Source organism: Belonocnema kinseyi, chromosome 5 (assembly GCF_010883055.1).
Source record: "Belonocnema kinseyi isolate 2016_QV_RU_SX_M_011 chromosome 5, B_treatae_v1, whole genome shotgun sequence".
In the NCBI taxonomy this organism is placed as follows: Eukaryota; Metazoa; Arthropoda; class Insecta; order Hymenoptera; family Cynipidae; genus Belonocnema; species Belonocnema kinseyi.
This window is the reverse complement of record NC_046661.1, coordinates 136,747,962-136,765,649: the sequence shown is the minus strand read 5'-3', so window position 1 is coordinate 136,765,649 and position 17,688 is coordinate 136,747,962. Positions and strand designations below refer to the sequence as shown.

The 17,688-nt window shown below is 23.5% G+C and overlaps 1 protein-coding gene across 3 annotated transcripts in view; it reads right to left on the bottom strand.

The window, feature by feature from the left end:
* LOC117172481 (alpha-crystallin A chain) overlaps nucleotides 1-17,688 on the bottom strand; it is a 44,748-nt gene that overhangs the window by 16,192 nt on the left and 10,868 nt on the right. For 2 of the 3 annotated variants that reach the window (XM_033360462.1, XM_033360464.1), the window contains exons 2-3: nucleotides 13,406-13,525; nucleotides 9,708-9,897 (exon numbers count right to left, since the gene is read on the bottom strand). In XM_033360462.1, the coding sequence (XP_033216353.1) occupies nucleotides 9,708-9,897; nucleotides 13,406-13,525 (310 nt within the window). The remainder of the gene's footprint in view (nucleotides 1-9,707; nucleotides 9,898-13,405; nucleotides 13,526-17,688) is intronic. The other variant, XM_033360463.1, reaches the window with a different exon arrangement.

Below are 17,688 nucleotides of genomic sequence, written 5' to 3'. Positions count from 1 at the left end.
TCAACAAATAAATAAAGATATTTTAAAATAAAATTATTAAATTTTCTTAGAAAGAAACAAAATTTTGAATACAAAAATTAATTTTCATTTAAAAAATATGTTTTAACTAAATAGTGTAATTTTCAACAAAAAATATGCATTTTCAACAAGTATATGGATTTTTTATACAATAGTTCAATTTTCAAATAAAATAATAAAAAACATTTTTACCTTACATTAGAATAGTTAAATTTTAAGATAAATAAATCTTCACAAAAGAAATGAAATAAAATAGTTCAATGTTTAAACAAACAGATGAATTTTAAACTGAGAATATTAAATTTTTACAAAAAGACGACTTTTCAGAAAAGTATTTTCAATTGTATCCAAATTTGTTGAATTTTTGACTGAAAATTAAATAAATTTAAAAAAAAGGAATTTTCGACAAGATAGTTCAATTTTGAATCAAATAGTTAAATTTTCAACTAAAAAAGGTAAATTTTCGCATAAAAAATTCATTTTTATAAAAAAAAACGAATTTTCTATCGAATAGTTAAATTGATAACCATGGGAATGAATTTTCAAGATTAATTTTTGCCAATAAGAATAATTTTCTACCATAAAGTACGAATTTTTAACAAAATACATCAATTTTCCACATAGCAGTTGAATTTTTAACTAAGGAAGATTCATTTTTAACCAAAATTAAATAGCGAAATTTTTAGTTTTTGAAACCAAAGAAAGAAATTTTTAATAAAATAGTTAAATTTCCAACCACAAAAATACCTTAACTAAAATAATAAATCCTAAATATAAAAAAACTAATGAACAAAGCAGATAAATTTTCATATTAAACATTGAATTTTCTCCAAAAAACTAGTTTTCAACAAAACAGTCAAATTTTTAAATAAATGGGTGAAATTTAAACCAAGCAGATTACATTTCTATCGAAAAAGATGAATTAAAAAAATATGAATTATCAACAAATTTTTTTAATATTCAAACCAAATTAATTATTTTTTAACTAAAAAAAAATCGTTAACAAAATGAGATACATTTTCAACTAGAAATGAAGAACTATAAAAATTCATTTTTAAAATTAATTTTGACCACGGAGTGTCATTTTCTATTCCAAAATACATGAATTTTCAACTAAAGAAGGTAAATTTTTAACCAAAAAATAAAATGGTTACATTTCAGTTAAAAAACTAATCTCAAACAAACAGAAAAACAAATATTTAATAAAATTGTTATGTTTTCAACTAATGAAATAAACTTTTATCTAAAGCTATGAATCTTTAAGCAAAAAAGTCATCATTTAACAAAATTGTGAAATTTAAAACAAAATAAATTTAGAAAAAAACTAATTTTTGAAAAAATATTCAAATTTGGAATCAGACTGTTAAAGTTTCAACTAAAAAAGACCAATTTTCGTATAAAAAAAAGAATTTTTACAAGAAAAAGATTTATAAACTAATAGTTAAATTTTTAACCAAACAGATTAAATTTATACCGAGAAAGACGCAATTTTAAGAAAATACATGCATTTTCAACAAAATAGTCTAATTTTTAACTAAAATAATTAATTTTGAACATAAAAAATACATTTTGAAACAGAAATGAAATAGTTCTATTTTATGTTAAAAGAAAACTATAAAAAGTAAAGAAGATAAATTTTCAAACAAAATTGAATAGTTAAATTTTTAGTTAAAAAATTATTTTTCAAACCACAGAAATAAATTTGCAACAAAAAAGTTATACTTTCAACCACAGAAATAACTTTTCAACTAAAATGATTTTTTTAAACCATAAAATATGACTCATTAAAAAAATAGTTGCATTTCAAAAAAAAAAATTTAATTTTCAATCAAGTAATAGAATTTTTAACCAAAGAAAAATTTATTCTTAATAAAAAAAAGAGTTAAGTCTGAAAAGAATAAAAAAAATTAGAGAAGAATGAAAGAAAGGTAGATTGAAGAGATGACGTAATTTGATGACGAAAAAATGAATCGTCGACTGAATTTAAAACTGGAAGTGTCCACTTGAGATTTAAGAATTTCATTCGTCCTCGAGGGAACCCTTTAAGGTCCGTCTGACCAGCAAGGTCTTGATCGACCTGAATTTCAAAGACCTTGACCACATTAATTTGGCCTCTCCAGTCAGATAATCGAGAAATCTTGAATAATTTAATATGGATCATGTCGAGGGTTTAAAATTAAAAATAAAATATATCGTAAAAAAAATAAATAAATATAAGTGGAACAGTTTATTGTAAAATTAAAAAGTACATAAATAATAAAAAAATATATAAAATGCTCTCCAAACTGGGGAAATTGGGTAATTTTTGACGAAATCGGAAAATAATTTTTTTAATAACATTTCCTACCTGAATAGATGAATTTAAAAAAATATTAATTTAAACAAAAATTAATTTTTTTTGCACAGTTGCATTTGGAACTAAATAGCTAAAAAATTGAACTTAAAACCCGAGGAAATAATTTGAAACAAAAAAGATAATTTTTAACCAAATATTTAAATATTTAAAATTAAAAAACCGTTTTTCCAGAAAACAGTTGAATTTTCAAAAAATAAAAGTTATTTTTCAATCATGAAAGATAATGTTTTTACCAAATAATTGAATTTTCAAAAATAAAAATAAATTATCATACAAACAGTTGCATTTACAAGAAAATTGTTAAAAATTGATTTGTTTAAAATTTAAACAAAATAGATATATTTTTAATTAAATAGTATTATTTTTCAGCCACAAAGGTTAAATTTGAGAAGAAAGTTGGATTTCAAACAAAAAAAGATTAATTTTCTTAAAAAAAAAAAAAACGGTTTTTTACTAAATAAATAGTCACCGAAAAATGTGGATTTTTTACTTATAGGAAACAGTTTTTAAATTATGGAATAGTTCAATTTTAATTTAAAACATGATTTTCAACAAAAAAGACCGAATCTTTAACAGAATATTTCAGTTTTCAAATGAAGAGGCGATTTATAAAAAAAAATTAGTTTTTAGCAAAGAAGATGCATTTTCATCAAAAAGATGAATTTTCAACGTCACAACCTGCATTTTTAAACAAACAGTTGAATTTTCTCCTAAATGATTAAATTCGTGGACAAAAATCACATGAATTCTTAAGTCAACGAATAAAAAAAAATCAACTGGAATGTGATTTTTCAATTTAAAGCTAAAAAAAAATTTATTAAAATTCTTTCTTTATAAGAATTAATAATTGGTATTTCAACAAAAAAGATCATTTTTAATAATAAAAGAAAACCATTTTATTCCACCAGAAAGAGGAATTTCCGGCGAAAGAGTTGAATCTTTAAACAAAACAACAAAAGTTTTTAACAAAAAAGTTTTATTTAAAAAAAAATTAACCAAATAACAGAACTTTTAATAGTTACATTTTTTGCGGAAAAATTGTTTTCTATCCAAAGAAGATTAATTCTTTACAAAAAATATAATAGCTGATATTTCAACAAACAAATAAATAATTTTAAATAAAAAACAATTTAATCAAACTAAATTGAGGAATTTCTAACCAATGATTTAACGGAAAATATGAGATTTTAACAAAATAGTCGAATTAAAGAAAAATTAAATTTCCAACTGAATAGAAGAATTTTCCATTGTTAAAACTTCAACAAAAAAATAATTTTAACTAAAAAAATGAATTCTTAACGGAAAATGCAATAGATAATTATTCAAATAAAGAAACAAAATTATTTTTAATTAAAAAACAATCAAATTCAAGAAAAATAGATGAATAAAAAAAAAATTATTAAATTATCAACCAAACAGAAGAATTTGTGACCAAACGAGATGAATTCTGTACCAAAAATAATTCAATTTTAATAAAAAAAATACATGAACTTTTTTAATTAGTTCTATTAATTCAGCTTGCACTTAAGCGAAAAAAAAGAAAAATGGAAGTTTTTGAAAATGAGACAAAAGATTATTTAAAAAATAAGACAAAAATTAAAAAACAGTCTATCATAAAATAAAAAATATCTATATAAATAAACTCGATTCCTGAAATAATAAAAATTTATATTTTCCTTATTTTTAACGTTTGATCATTAAAAAAAAAATATTCGCATTTATTATTCCAGATATTATAAATAGAAATTACGAGCCGGGGCTAAAAATTGGTCAGATTGAAATCCAATACTGATCGATAAAAAATAGAATCTGGACTTAAGACGGCCTCATTTGTAATCGATAAATTTATTCATAAAAAATAATTCACAAAAATTTATTAAAGCTCAAAATACAATATTCATTCTATTGTCTATTGGGTCGTAAAATTTTGACACAAAATTAAAATTCTCATATTCTGTTCCTTACTTTGGAAGTTAAAAAATAGTATTATTTAAATTAGTGTATACATGATTTGTAAAAAAAACTACAAATAGAAGACTTTTTGCTATTTTTTCGGATTGAAAATAATTTTTTTTCTAGTTAAAAAATTTTGTTTAATAAAAATAAATATAAAATAGAATAAGAAAATATGCATGACCCATTCCAATATTTTTCCCCAGGGACTTACACAACTTGGCATCAAAGCGAGATGCATATCTGGTCCATCTTGCACAACATCTTACGATTTTCATACGTAATAATCTCGATCCTAAATTATTCACCCGATTTTCTATATTTTTTAAATTCAAATCAAATTTCGAATTTGAAAAATTGTATGAAATCTATTGAATAAAAATATAAGTAACTTAAATAAAAAATAAATAGTTGGATATTGAAAAAAAAAATGTTTAAAAAAAACATGAATTTTCAGAGAAAAAAGAGGAATTTTCAACAAAAAAGCTAAATTTTCAAAATCTATAGTCGAATGCTTTAGGAAACAGGTAACTTTTAAAACGCAAAAATAAACAAAGAATTTTAAAAAAAGAGTTATTTTTTAATGAAAACGAATATTCAACTAAATTTTATAGTTAAATCATAAATATATTTTTTTTTCGAAAAACAGTTGAATTTCCAACAAAAAAGAAAATTTTTTAGAACTATTTAGTTCAAGTTTTAACCAAATAGTTGAATTTTCAAAACAGAAAGACGAATTTAAAAAAAAAACAGTTGAATTTTAAACCACAAAATATAAATTTAACAAAATAGATGAATTTTCAAGAAAATAATTAATCGACAAAATAGTAAAATTTTTTAACGAAATACTCAAATTTACAAATGAAAAAGATAAACTATAACAAAAAAGAGTTGAATTTTCAAAACGAGAAGAAATTTTCAACGAAAAAAGTTGACTGTAAAGAAGAATTTTTTATTAAAAAAAAAAAGAGGAAAAAACAGTTGAACTGGCGAACAAAAATGGTGAAACCTTTACAAAATAAATTAATTTTGACACAAAATAAACTAATTTCAACAAAACAGTTCAACTTTCAAACTAGCTATTGCATTTTTTGACAGAGAAGATCTTAAGAAAGTTCTTACATTTTTAAGAAATAAAATTAATTTTCTTCCAAAAAAAAAAATGTTACCAAAAGGATAAATTTTTTAACAATGTACACCTAAAAACAATTTTTTAATTTGAAAGCCAGAAAAAAAACATTTTCTACGAAACAATTAAATTCCCAACCAAAAAGTTAAATCTTCAACCAGATTAACTTTGTAACAAAAAAAAAAAGAAAAAAAAAAGAAGTTTTAACGACATTTATGAATTTTCAACCCAATAGTTGAATTTTCAACTAGACAAGGATTGAATTTTTAATCAAATACATTAATTTTCGACAGAAAAAAGACGAATTCTTAAAAAAGAATTTAATTTTTAACCAAAAAATATGAATTCTTATAAAAAAATTTAATACTTGACATTTTAATAGAGACATTTTGATTTAAATCAAGAAATATTTTAACTAAATAAAAAAACTTTGAAAAAGATAAATTTTCAACAAAAAAATGTAGATATTTGATCAAAAATTACGGTTTTTTAACAATAAATTGAAAATTGAACTTAAAATTAAAATTGAAATGAAATTTTTAACCAAATAGTAGAATTTCTAACCGACTAAAAAAAAAAACAATATTTAAAAGAAAAAAATTTGGTAATTTGAAAAGCGCCAAGAATTTAAAATTAACGAATTGGAAAATTCCCGACAGTTTATGATATTAATTTTTGTTTAAAAAAATCCCAAAATGAAACTGGTAAATAATAAATAAAATACTTTTATTGGCTAAACATATTTTTTCTTTTATTTATTATTTATTTATTATTAAAACAATTTTTTGGGGACAATTTTCTTTGTAGCTAATTTTATACTTTCGGGAATTTTCTATTCCGAATATTTTCTTTTTTGGAAATTTTTTCGGGAAAGTGTTGGGAATTTTTGTTTTCGAAATTTTTCAGTCGCCTTCGTTAAAATACTGAAAATCAAGACATTTCCAATCTCTGCCTTTCTTACAATGCCAACATTATTCCGGTCCGTCGGCGTGACGACGACCGTTATTTATTTTGGGAGCTGGCTATTTCTGAAAGCGACTCCAACCTAAGTTGAAACACGAAGTGGAATCGCTCCCCGAAAATCTCAATTTTTCTGATCTTCTTTAGCCTAATCTCAATTTTTCTGATCTCCTTTAGCCTGACTTGAAAAATTACAAAATTAAAAAAAAACAACTAAATTTTACGATTTATAAACTCAAACTATCTAATTTATTATACATAAATTCTTTCGTCGATCTAAAATCCACATAAATAATTTTAAAACAAAAATAAGTCCCTGCCCTTTATTTCTAAAATAAACTTATTTCATAAATAACTTTCCGAGTAACATAATTTACTTAAATTACAATTTATATATTTTTATTAATAAATAAATATACATTTCTGGATACAAATTTGTCTTTGAAAATGTGCATAGTATTTTTTGTGAAGCTTTAAATTTTGGAAAAAAATGTTTTTGATCAATATATTTCTATATTGTATTAAAAAAAATCAATAAATTAGTTATTTAAATTCATTTATTTATTGAAAAATAGATTCTTTTCTTAATTTAGAATTCCAGAAAATAAAAAAAAAAGATAATTTTAAAATAAAAATAAGTGCCCGTATATTATTTTTGAATTAAATGTATTTCCTGAATAATGTTTGAGTTTTGTCTGCATAAAACGGACTTTTTTTTATCTAGATGAAGCTATAATTGCAAAAAGAATTTAATTAAACAAAATTGCATATAAGAAACCCATTTAAGTAAAAAGATAATTTAGCTGCCTTTATAAAATTTTATGATCAAATATAATATCATATAAAATATTTCTGATCTTTATTCTTATTTTTAAATTTAATAAAAGCCCCAAAAACTATTCAATTTTTTTAACCTAAATTCTTTCGTCAATCTAAAATCGATAAAAACAGTTTAAAAATGAAAATGAATACCTGGTTTTTATTTTTTAAATGATTTTATTTTATAAATAACTTTCTGACTTTAAGCTGGATAAATCTGACATTTAAGTACAGACGCTTTTCAAATTGTAAAATGAGCATAATTAAAAAAATTGTAGATAAAAAATATAATTTAATAAAATGATAGTTGATCTATTTTTATAAAAATTTAAATAGAATATTGTAGATCCAATTAAGAGATACAAGGTCGTTGTACTTGAAGTAGTTGAGTCTAGGGATAAGAATACTCGCGACTTTTCTGTCTGTCTCATTATAGCTTTATCTACTTGTTTTATCGCTCAAGTTCATTGACAGAAGTATTTTTACAATAGAATAGTTGCAAAGATGACTTAAAAGCAGAGACTGATAAGATTTGATTTTTTGTCTTGAAAAACAGATTTTATCTGTTTTTAAGAATTAATTTTTTTGTAATAAAAATTTGTTAATATCTATCCATGACATTATATAATATTACTAATTATTTAATCAATATTTTTTATCACTTAAAAAGATATTTAAAAGTTTTCGAAGTTTTTAAGCAATTAGAAAATAATTTAAATCTAAGAAGATTTAAAAAACTTTCAAATCAAATGTAGATTTTTGAAGCCCTCGAAAGTAAGAAACCTTTTAAAAATTTGGGCAGGTTTCAAAGGAATAACAAATACTCTGAAATCCCCGCAAAAATTTCCAATGATTGTCAATTTTTGAAAATAAAGCTTAAGAGAAAATTTAAAGAGATTGGAAAGCATTAAAAATATTTTTTTTAAACTTCGAAAAAGAACTTAAAAGATTTTTAACCATTTCTTTAAATTTTGAGATGCGAAAGCTTTTTTTAAATCTAGTAAGCTTTTAAAGAATTTCGAACGGTTTAAAAAAATACAAATTTTACATTATATTCCTGGATATATTTAAACGTTTTTTTTAGTTTGAAAAATGAATAGACATAGACATAGAAACTTTTAAAGTATTTTGAAAGTTTTCAAAAGAATATGAATATTTTCACAATGTTTCTGGGAAATTTTTTAATGATGTTTATTTAGAAATAATAAATTTTTTGAAATATTCAAAAATATTTAGCATTTTAAAAATTGTAAAAAAAATCTGGAAGATTTGAAGGAAATTCCCTCGTTTCGCAGAGGTTTGAATTTTTTTAGAAGTTTTGAAGTTATTAAAAATATATAAAACTGTTTTCTACAATTTTATAAGATCCTGTAAAATAAAAAAAAAAACATTGCTTTTTCGACATAGCTGAAATCTTCTAAAATCATGAAATTTCTTAAGATTTCTATGAAAATCATTTATATATAAACTTGAAAGCAAATAAACAAATAAATTTCGAATTTTCATTTTGTATTATAAATTATTATTTTTACTTTCAAACTATAATATGGTTTAAATTGTGTTTCTTCCTCAATTAAAAGATATTTTTTCGTTAAAAATCGAATTGTGTTGAAAATTGGTCCTTTTTTGGATGAATTCAAATGTTTTTTATTTGAAATTAAAATACATTTTTTCGTAGAAAATTTAACAATTTTATTAGAAATTCTTCTTTTTTCTTTGTTGAAAATTAGTTTTTAACTGCAAATGTAACTAGTCCATTTTAGTTGAAAATTGATGTGCTTAGTTAAAAAAAATTTGCAACGAAAAATTAATTTCATTAGTTGCAAATCTATCTTTTTAAAGTAAAAATTAATGTTTTTTGTGAAATTTTTTTTTGCAAAAAACTCAGCTTCTTTGTTAAAAATTCATCTGTTTTTGTTTAAGATCAAAATATACTCTCAATAATTCGACTTTTAAAAACAAATTCAATTGTTTTTATTTAAAATTAGAATATTTTTTTATTACATTACATTTTTAAATTAATTTTTTGTTGTTAAAAATTCAACTACTTGGGTCAAGTTTAAAAATCTATTTGGTTCAAAATTCAACAAATTGGTTCAAAATGAACTTTTGTTATTGAAAATTCATGTTTTTGAATAAAAAAAATAAACAGTTTTGCAGAAAATGTGTCTCTTTTAGTAAAAGTTGTCTCTTTTGGTTTAAAAATACAACTTAACAATTTTCTTGAAAATTAACTTTTTTGTTGAAGTTATTTGTCATATCTGAAATTTTTCAAAATCTTCTGGAATTTTCTAAAGAAAATTGTTATTCACATAACTTTAAAAACAAATAAATTTAAAAGCTAATCAAAATTTGTATTTTGTATTGAAATTGTTTTTCAATTGAATTGAAAAGCTCATGATGCTAGATTTGTGTAAATATTAAAAAAAAATTTAAATTCCTGTTATATTAATTTTTTAAATAATTACTCACCAATAATTTGTTGTCAACGGTTTTGACGACAATTTCCTCTGGTGTGTATTGAGAGACGTCAAATCTCAATTTCAACATTTTGTTGTCACCCTCATCCTGAATGAGTGGACTGTTCAGACCATCCAACCAGGTGTTTGAATCATGTTGTGGACTCAGTGAGCTGTTTTGGTTGCTCTGTTGGGTCGTGGTGCTAAAAAAATTATTTTTAAATTTACCTAATTTATTTTAATACAACGTAATTAATTAAAAATAATTAATTACAATTTTTTAAACGACCTGAGTAAAAAAAGTCCCTTTGAGATCCCGAAAATTTAAATCATATTAGGGACAAGAATACTAGAAAAGTTCCATTTATTTCGAAATTTTAAAAATCGCTGACGGAAATTTTGTCTAACAAAAGTACCGAAAAAGTCCCACCTAATTTTTGTTATTATTGTAGACAGGACTTTATCTTAAAAGTTTTAGAAAAGATTTAGAAAAATTTTATTTTTGATTTATTTCCCAAGACTTCTAAGAATTTGGAAACAAAATGAAATGGAACTCATCTAGTACTTTTTTGTCCGGCTCAAAATAATAAAAAATTCAGCGGGACTTGGTCTGGAATCCCAATGGAATTTTTTTTACCCGGACAGAATTTGGAATCAAAATAATTTTTTTCTCTACTGTTTACCAGAATTTATTAATTTCGTTTATATATTACTGATTAAACAAAAATTTAACGAGAACGATGATTGTTTAATCCAAATTCATGCAATTTGATTTTTTCTAAAAACTGATGACTAAACATAAATGCTGAAATGAAATCAGTGTTTTTTTCTAGCCTAGGTCCAGTGCGATAAAAACTGAAACGATAAAATGAAATAAACAAATATAGAGTATGACGAGAGGCATCTAAAAATGAGAAAAACGATTGAATCCTGTGCAAAAATGAAAGAAATCCTGATGCGAAATTAAATCCTGCCTGAGACAATGAACTACGAACTAAACTACATAAATATATCAAATGAAATTAAACACAAAAATAATGTCGATGCGATTTATAATATCGAAACTTCCATCGCATACTGTTTCACGTCGCATTTGGGCGGCGTACAGCGCAATATCGCTTTTGGACAGTATACAGCGCAATGTTGCGGTTGGGCAGTGTACACCGCAATGTTGCGTTTGGGCGGTGCACATAGCAATATTGCGTTTGAGCTGTACCCCGCCTAAATGCGGCGTGGATCCGTACACCGACCAAAAGTGACGTAGAGTGGTATGAAATGGAGGCGTCGATATGATTTTTATTTTCTAAGATAAATGTGGAGAATTTTTTCATGCTGCATGAACAATTTCGATTACCAAAAAACCGGGACCCAAATTACAAGCAGATTTTTAAATAATTAATTTTCAAAATATTTTCTAATTATATTGCCGTTTTTTTATTGCTATCACCAAATCTTTCACTACTTCTCTTTCATTCAGACCAAGCCAGAATAAAAAAGGATAACAGCAGCTCGAACTGCAGGTTGTAAGGTTTCTTTTTTGCATTAAAAATATTTAAAATGCGAGATACCAACAATTTTCTTTAAAAAAGTTAATTTAATTTAGGGGGTGATAAAGGGTACTTTATGTAAATGAAACAATTTAGAGTTTGAGGTAGTTTTTTCGAAAACCAAATCTCTGAATAATATTTTTCTTTCCTTTTGAGAAATAGAATAATATTACTGATGACGTACTTTTGAATAATGAACATTATTTTTGATACACATTTTTTTTTTGCTTACAACAGAATCTTTTTTAACATTGTTTTTTGCATTTGAATTTTTTTTGCATCACTTCTTACCAATTTTTGAAAACTAGCTAAAATAGTTCAATCAAGTATTAAAAAGAAAAATTTTTTGAACAAATAAATATATTTAAAGATCCTTTAATTATTTTCTAAGATGTTTTTTCTTGAAAAACTTTATTTATTATTTACTTATGCATTAATTTATTTAGCCATTTTTTAAAAATTGCAAACTGCAGTTACATGTAGATAAAATAGAATGGAGTTAATTAACAAAAGAAGCTGTGATTTATTTTTAATAATCAGTTATGATAAAAAATCCTAAAAGCAGAAAACCAGTAAATCATGGGAAGGAAAAGAGGAGAAGATAGAATTTACAAAATCTAAAAAGTAAAAATAAACGTTTTCCACTAAATCCAGACGTTTTCAAAAAGAAAAAAAGTACAAAATTAAAAATATTAGGAATCATCCACAAATTACGTAGAATTTTCTAAATGCCCCCCCCCCCCAACCATGCAAGGTTAAAAAAAAATTCATTTCAATTAATCATTTCTTCGTTTGAAAATTGAACTATTGAGTTGAAATTTCTTTGTGACAGTTTTTTAAACTTAAAGTATAACTATTTTATTTTTGTTCAAAACTTATTTTTGTCGTAAAATTTTTTTAAAAATTACTATTCTTGGCGAAAATTTCATTTCTTTAGTTCAAAATTCAACGATTTTGGTGAAATTTTTTTGTTTAAAATTAATTTTTCATACGCTGAAAATTACAGTATTCCATTTTTCGTTAATTTTTTTTTGTTGGTTGAAAATTTATAATTTTAGTTGTAGATTTATCTTTTTTAATGAAAATTCAACTATTTGCTTGAAGAATTAACTACTTGGTTAAATATATATATTTTTAAATTCAGTTCGTTTGTTGAAAATTAAATCTTTTATTAGCTCAATATGTAACTATTTTATTTAAGGTCGAAAATGTATCTTTTTAAGTTGAAAATTCAACTAATTAATTTAAAATTGATTTATTTTGTAAAAAAAATCGACTTGTTTGGTAAAAAGTGAATCTTCTTCGTTAAAAATTTATTTATTTTATTGAAAATTCAATTCTTTTGTCGAAAATTCTGTTTTTAAGTTAATTTTTTAACTGTAACATTTTTATTTAAGCCTTTCGTTTTTTAGTTGAAAATTTGTGTACCATGTTGAGAATATCTTTTTTTTTGGTAGAAAATGTTTTTTTTCTCGAACATTAGTCTATTGGATTAAAAAAACAACTACTTGATGAAACATCAATTTTTTTTGGTTAAAGATTCATGATTTTAGTTAAAAATTCATTTCTTTGATTGAAAATTCGTTTTTTTTTTTTTTTTAAAGGAATTCTGTTTGACCGAAAAGTTAGATGTTCCATTTTTTTTTACGAAAACTTTACATTTTTTAATTAAAATTTTAATTACATTTGGTTAAATATTTAACTATTTTGTTGAAATGTCTTTTTTAATAAATTTTTTTGCTGACAATTTAATTATTCCATTCATGTTGAAAAAGTGATCTTGTTCACTAGAAAATACTTGACCCTGAAACAATCGAATTTGATGCGAATGATCAAAATTTACCCCCCCCCCCCCAAAAATTATTTTATGTAATTTTTGGATGATGTCTTAAATAAAAAAAAATAAACTTTGTGATCTTATTTTCATAAGAAGTTGCGATAAAAAGCCAAAGCAAAAAGTAGAAAAAAAGCCAAAAAGCAGTGGAAGGAAATGAGGATAAGAAGATAAAATATATAAAAAATCTAAATAATCTGAAAATCTAAATGAACGTTTCCCACTAATTTTAGACGTTCTAAAAAAAAACGAAAAAAGTACACAAAAAAAAAATTATGAAGATCGAAGTGCTGATGCTGATTTCGATTGTGGTGATCTACAAAGTGTCACCTTTTGAAAGAGTCGAAGGCAGATTTCGTTGTAGGTTTTGCGGCATCAGCCTTATCCCAACCCTCGGATTTGGAAGTTGTCGAGCTCCTATGTTGAGTGCTGCTTGTCTGGTGATGTTTGCTGTCATTTTTTTTTAAAATAGGGATTGTAAAGAAAGAGAAGGATTGTTAATATTTTGTTAGTTAAATTTTTTTTGATTGTCAGTTGCTAAGTTATAAAACTGTCAGAGAAAGATTATTCTCTACCAAAGGCTTCTCAAAATATCGAGAAAGAACATTTTTCCTGATTATTATTTATATAAAACTGGTATCACTAGTTTTTATTTTTGATTTGGGGGAACAAAATTATTAGTAGTAGAATAGCTATACTACTAACACTTACCGACCGATGGTAATTATCTGGTGGTGGTAACTTGGCATTGAACAGAATTTTCCACGATCGGTAAGAGGAAGTAGCCGTACAGCTATACTACTATTGTTAATACATACAAACATTTTCAAATAACTATTTTTTTGCTGAAAGTTTTTGAGTACTTCAATTCGCGTTAAAATTAAAGTCTGAAATCTAATAACAGGGAAATAAGAATCATCAATTTGTTTTTACAATTATATCAATTTAATTTTTGTAATATTCTTGAGAAAATTCTAAAAGAGTTTGAATTTTATGAAATCTTTTCACGTTTAAATTAGTTTTTGTACCGGAGTAAAAAAATTAATAGGCAAAATTCAAGCCAGTTTAAAAGATATTTTTAAAATTTAGAAATTTAGGAAAAAACTTAAAATATTTAATAAATTTTTAAACTGGCTGGAAGTTTCAAATTACGGTTTCATCTTTTCAAAATTTCTGAATTTTTTTTAACTTAACTGAAAATTTTGTAATCTTGCTAAATAAATTTTTTTCTGAAATCTTCCAGATCCTTTTTTAGGGAATTTTTGGAAATCTTTTAAAATTTTATGTTAATAATTTGAAACTTAAGATAACATCACAAAATTTAAAATTAAATGTCGAATTTTAAAGATTTAAAAAAAGTCATAAGTTATTAAGAATAACCATATTCTCTGATTATTCCTGGGATAAATTTAAAACTATTTTCATTCAAAAAAATTATTTGTTAAGAAAATGTAAAAACATTTAATTACATTTTTAAGTATGTAAAAAGAAAATCTGGAAGATTTTAAGTAAAATTGTTTGTTTTGTAAGATTTTACAGAAATTTAGGAAAAATTTGATTTAATTTAGTAGATATTCAGGAATTTTAGATTTTCTGAAGAGACAAAAAATATTTTAAAAATCGAAAATATTTTTTATTCTCTAAAAAACGGCTGCAAGTCCTGAATTGCTTTTTAAATTTAACATTTATTAAACATTTTCCCTAAAATTTTGTAAAATCCTGTCGAATAAAAAACTTTTTTTTTTAATTTTCTAGATTTTTTACATGTTTAAAACTTTTAAAAATATTTCTAAATGTTCTCAAGAAACTTAGAAAATATATATTTAAAATTGTAATTCAAGCGTTTCAAAAACTTCTAAAAAATTAATAAATAGTTATTAGAAATTTTTCTTAATTAGTTACTAAAAATTATTCATACAAAAATTTATTTTTGAGAAACCCTTTGTTTTTCGAACTTCATGCAAAACTATTCTACTTTCTTAAAAAAAAAATTAAAAAAATTCAAGAAAATTGATAACGCTTATAAACGAAGCCACCAGAGAAAACGAAAACCAGAAATTGTAAGAAGAGAAAAGGAGAAAAACCAAGATTTTTGTAATTGAAGAAAGAAGAAACTTATTTGAAAAGTAACATGCCATAAAAGCCTAATCTGCCAAACTTCGAAAATCTTCAGTATTTTCTAGAAATAAAATTGGATTTTCTATCACCATCCAAATTTTTTTTTTCTGTCATGACCAAACGCATACAAATTCCTTCTCCATTGTCTCGAAAACTAATAATATTTTTAAATGAAACTCCCTTTATATCAATTCAGCAATTTCGTAGGTAGAAAGAAATCTGTCACTTAAAAAAAAAATAAATTGTTTATCATCGTTTAAATATGAGAAAACTTGCCCCTTGATAGAAAAAAAATTCCCCCTAAATTTCATCGGAATCCAATAATATTTTTTAATCAAATTTTTTTCTATGGATTCAGCAACTCCATATCTGGAAAAGAGTTTCTCAATTTTTTTATTTGAATTTTTTATCACTGTCTAAATTAAAAAAAAGTGCGCCACGAACGAAAAAAATGTTTCCTTAATTTTTTCAGAACCTGATGACAATTTTCAATTTTTTTTTCGCTAGTAAATTTTTTTTCAATTACAAATTAGATATCTGCGCCCTTTTTTCCTCCCCTATCGAATCTCACAAATGTTTATACTTTTCATTTGTTGATAAGAAATCATCTAATAGATGAATAATTTAAAAAAATTTAAATTGGGGGCACTTATTCCCATCAAGTAAACCAAGCCTGACATAAACAATTTATAAGGAGAGTAAATTTCATCCTGCAAGAAATAACCCAACGACCTCGTTACAGTTCGCCATAAAGTCACGAGGCATCCTCGAATTATTTATAGAGATGCTTTAAATAAAACATTGAGAGTTGCAGCGTCTGCTGCGAAACGGCGCCTTTACCGGAAGTGATGACCTTTCGAAAGAAGAGGTCATGGACCTCAAAGGGTTAAAAAATTATGTGAAGCTGTCTGATAAATTAATGAGGCCAGATATAAACTAATTAGGATTGTTAGTTCGACGCTAACAAATTAAGTTTTCCTAATAATGATGCATAATTACCAAATTAAAAAAAATTATTGGTTTCAATTAATTAATTATAATACAATATATAATTAATTAATCAGCAAAATTTTGTCGTTTCCAAATTCGAAAAAATTTAAGACCCAAAATTATGTTCGTTTCAACTTGATGAGAATCTTAAAAATATAAAAATGTTCCTCTTCCAATTAAAAAAAACATTCCTCCCGTCCAACTCGATGAAAGTCTTAAAAATAAACAATTTTCCTCTTCCAATTAGGAAAAATTAAAAACGAAAATTTTTTCCCTTTCAATTCGATAAAAAACCTTGAAAACAGATAAATGGTCTCTTACAATGAAGAAAAGAAAATTAGTAACCAACATTGTTTCCTTCCAACTGGATAAAAATCCTAAAAATAAAAAAATGTTCCTCTTACAACTCGGAAAAAATTTAAACCAAAATTTCTTTCCTTCAAACAGGATAAAATCTTAAAAATAAAAAAATGTCTCTTCCAATTCAGAAAAAATCAATACCAAAATTTGCTCCCTTACAATTCTATAAAAATCTTGGAAACAGAAAAATGCCACTTCTAGTTCAGAAAAAAATTTGGAATCAAAATTTCTTCCCTAATGGATAAAAATCTTAAAAATATAAAAATGTTCCTATTGTAATTCAGAAAAAAAATACAACCGAATTTTTTTCCCTTCTAATTAAATGCAAATCTTAAAGAGAAAAAATGGGCTCTTCAAATTTAGAAAAAAAAAGTAATTAACAAAATTTCTTTCGTTTTAACTGGATAAAAATATTAAAAATAAAAAAAATTTCCTGATAAAATTAAAAAAAATGAAAATCAGAATTTCTTGTCTTCTACATCCAAAAAATGAAATTTAAAAAATTACCCACTTCCAGTTTAGAAAAAAGATTGAAAATAAAAATTGTCCCTTTATAAACTCAATAAAAATGTTTGAAATAAAAAATGGCCACTTTCAATTCAGAAAAAAATAAACAGCCAAAAGTTCCTCCCTTCCAACTCAGCAAAAATGTTAAAAATAAAAAATTATTCTTGCAATTCATAAAATATTTAAAACGAAAATGTCGTCCTTTCCAATTCGGTAAAAGTCTTAAAAATATAAAATTTCCTTTTGCTAATTTAAAAACAAAAATAAACTAAAATTTCTTCCTTTCAACTAAAAAAAAAAACTTAAAATAAAAAAATATTGCCACCTTCAACTCAATAAAAATATAAACAACAAAAAAGTTCCTCTTCGGGTTAAGATAAAAATATTATATGGCAAAATTTCTTACTTTCTTTTAAAATTATTAAATACAGTTATTTATAAATCAAAATTAACCACTTTTACTAAAAAATACAACATTTGAATCATGTGATTTTTAAAATAAAAAAATAGTTCAATTTAAAAAAATATCAAATTGAATGGGTTACAAATAAAACATTTCAGCCTGAAAAAATGATTAGAATTGAATTTGAAATGAAATAAAAGCGTTCAATTTTGAATCTAATACTTTAAAATTATTT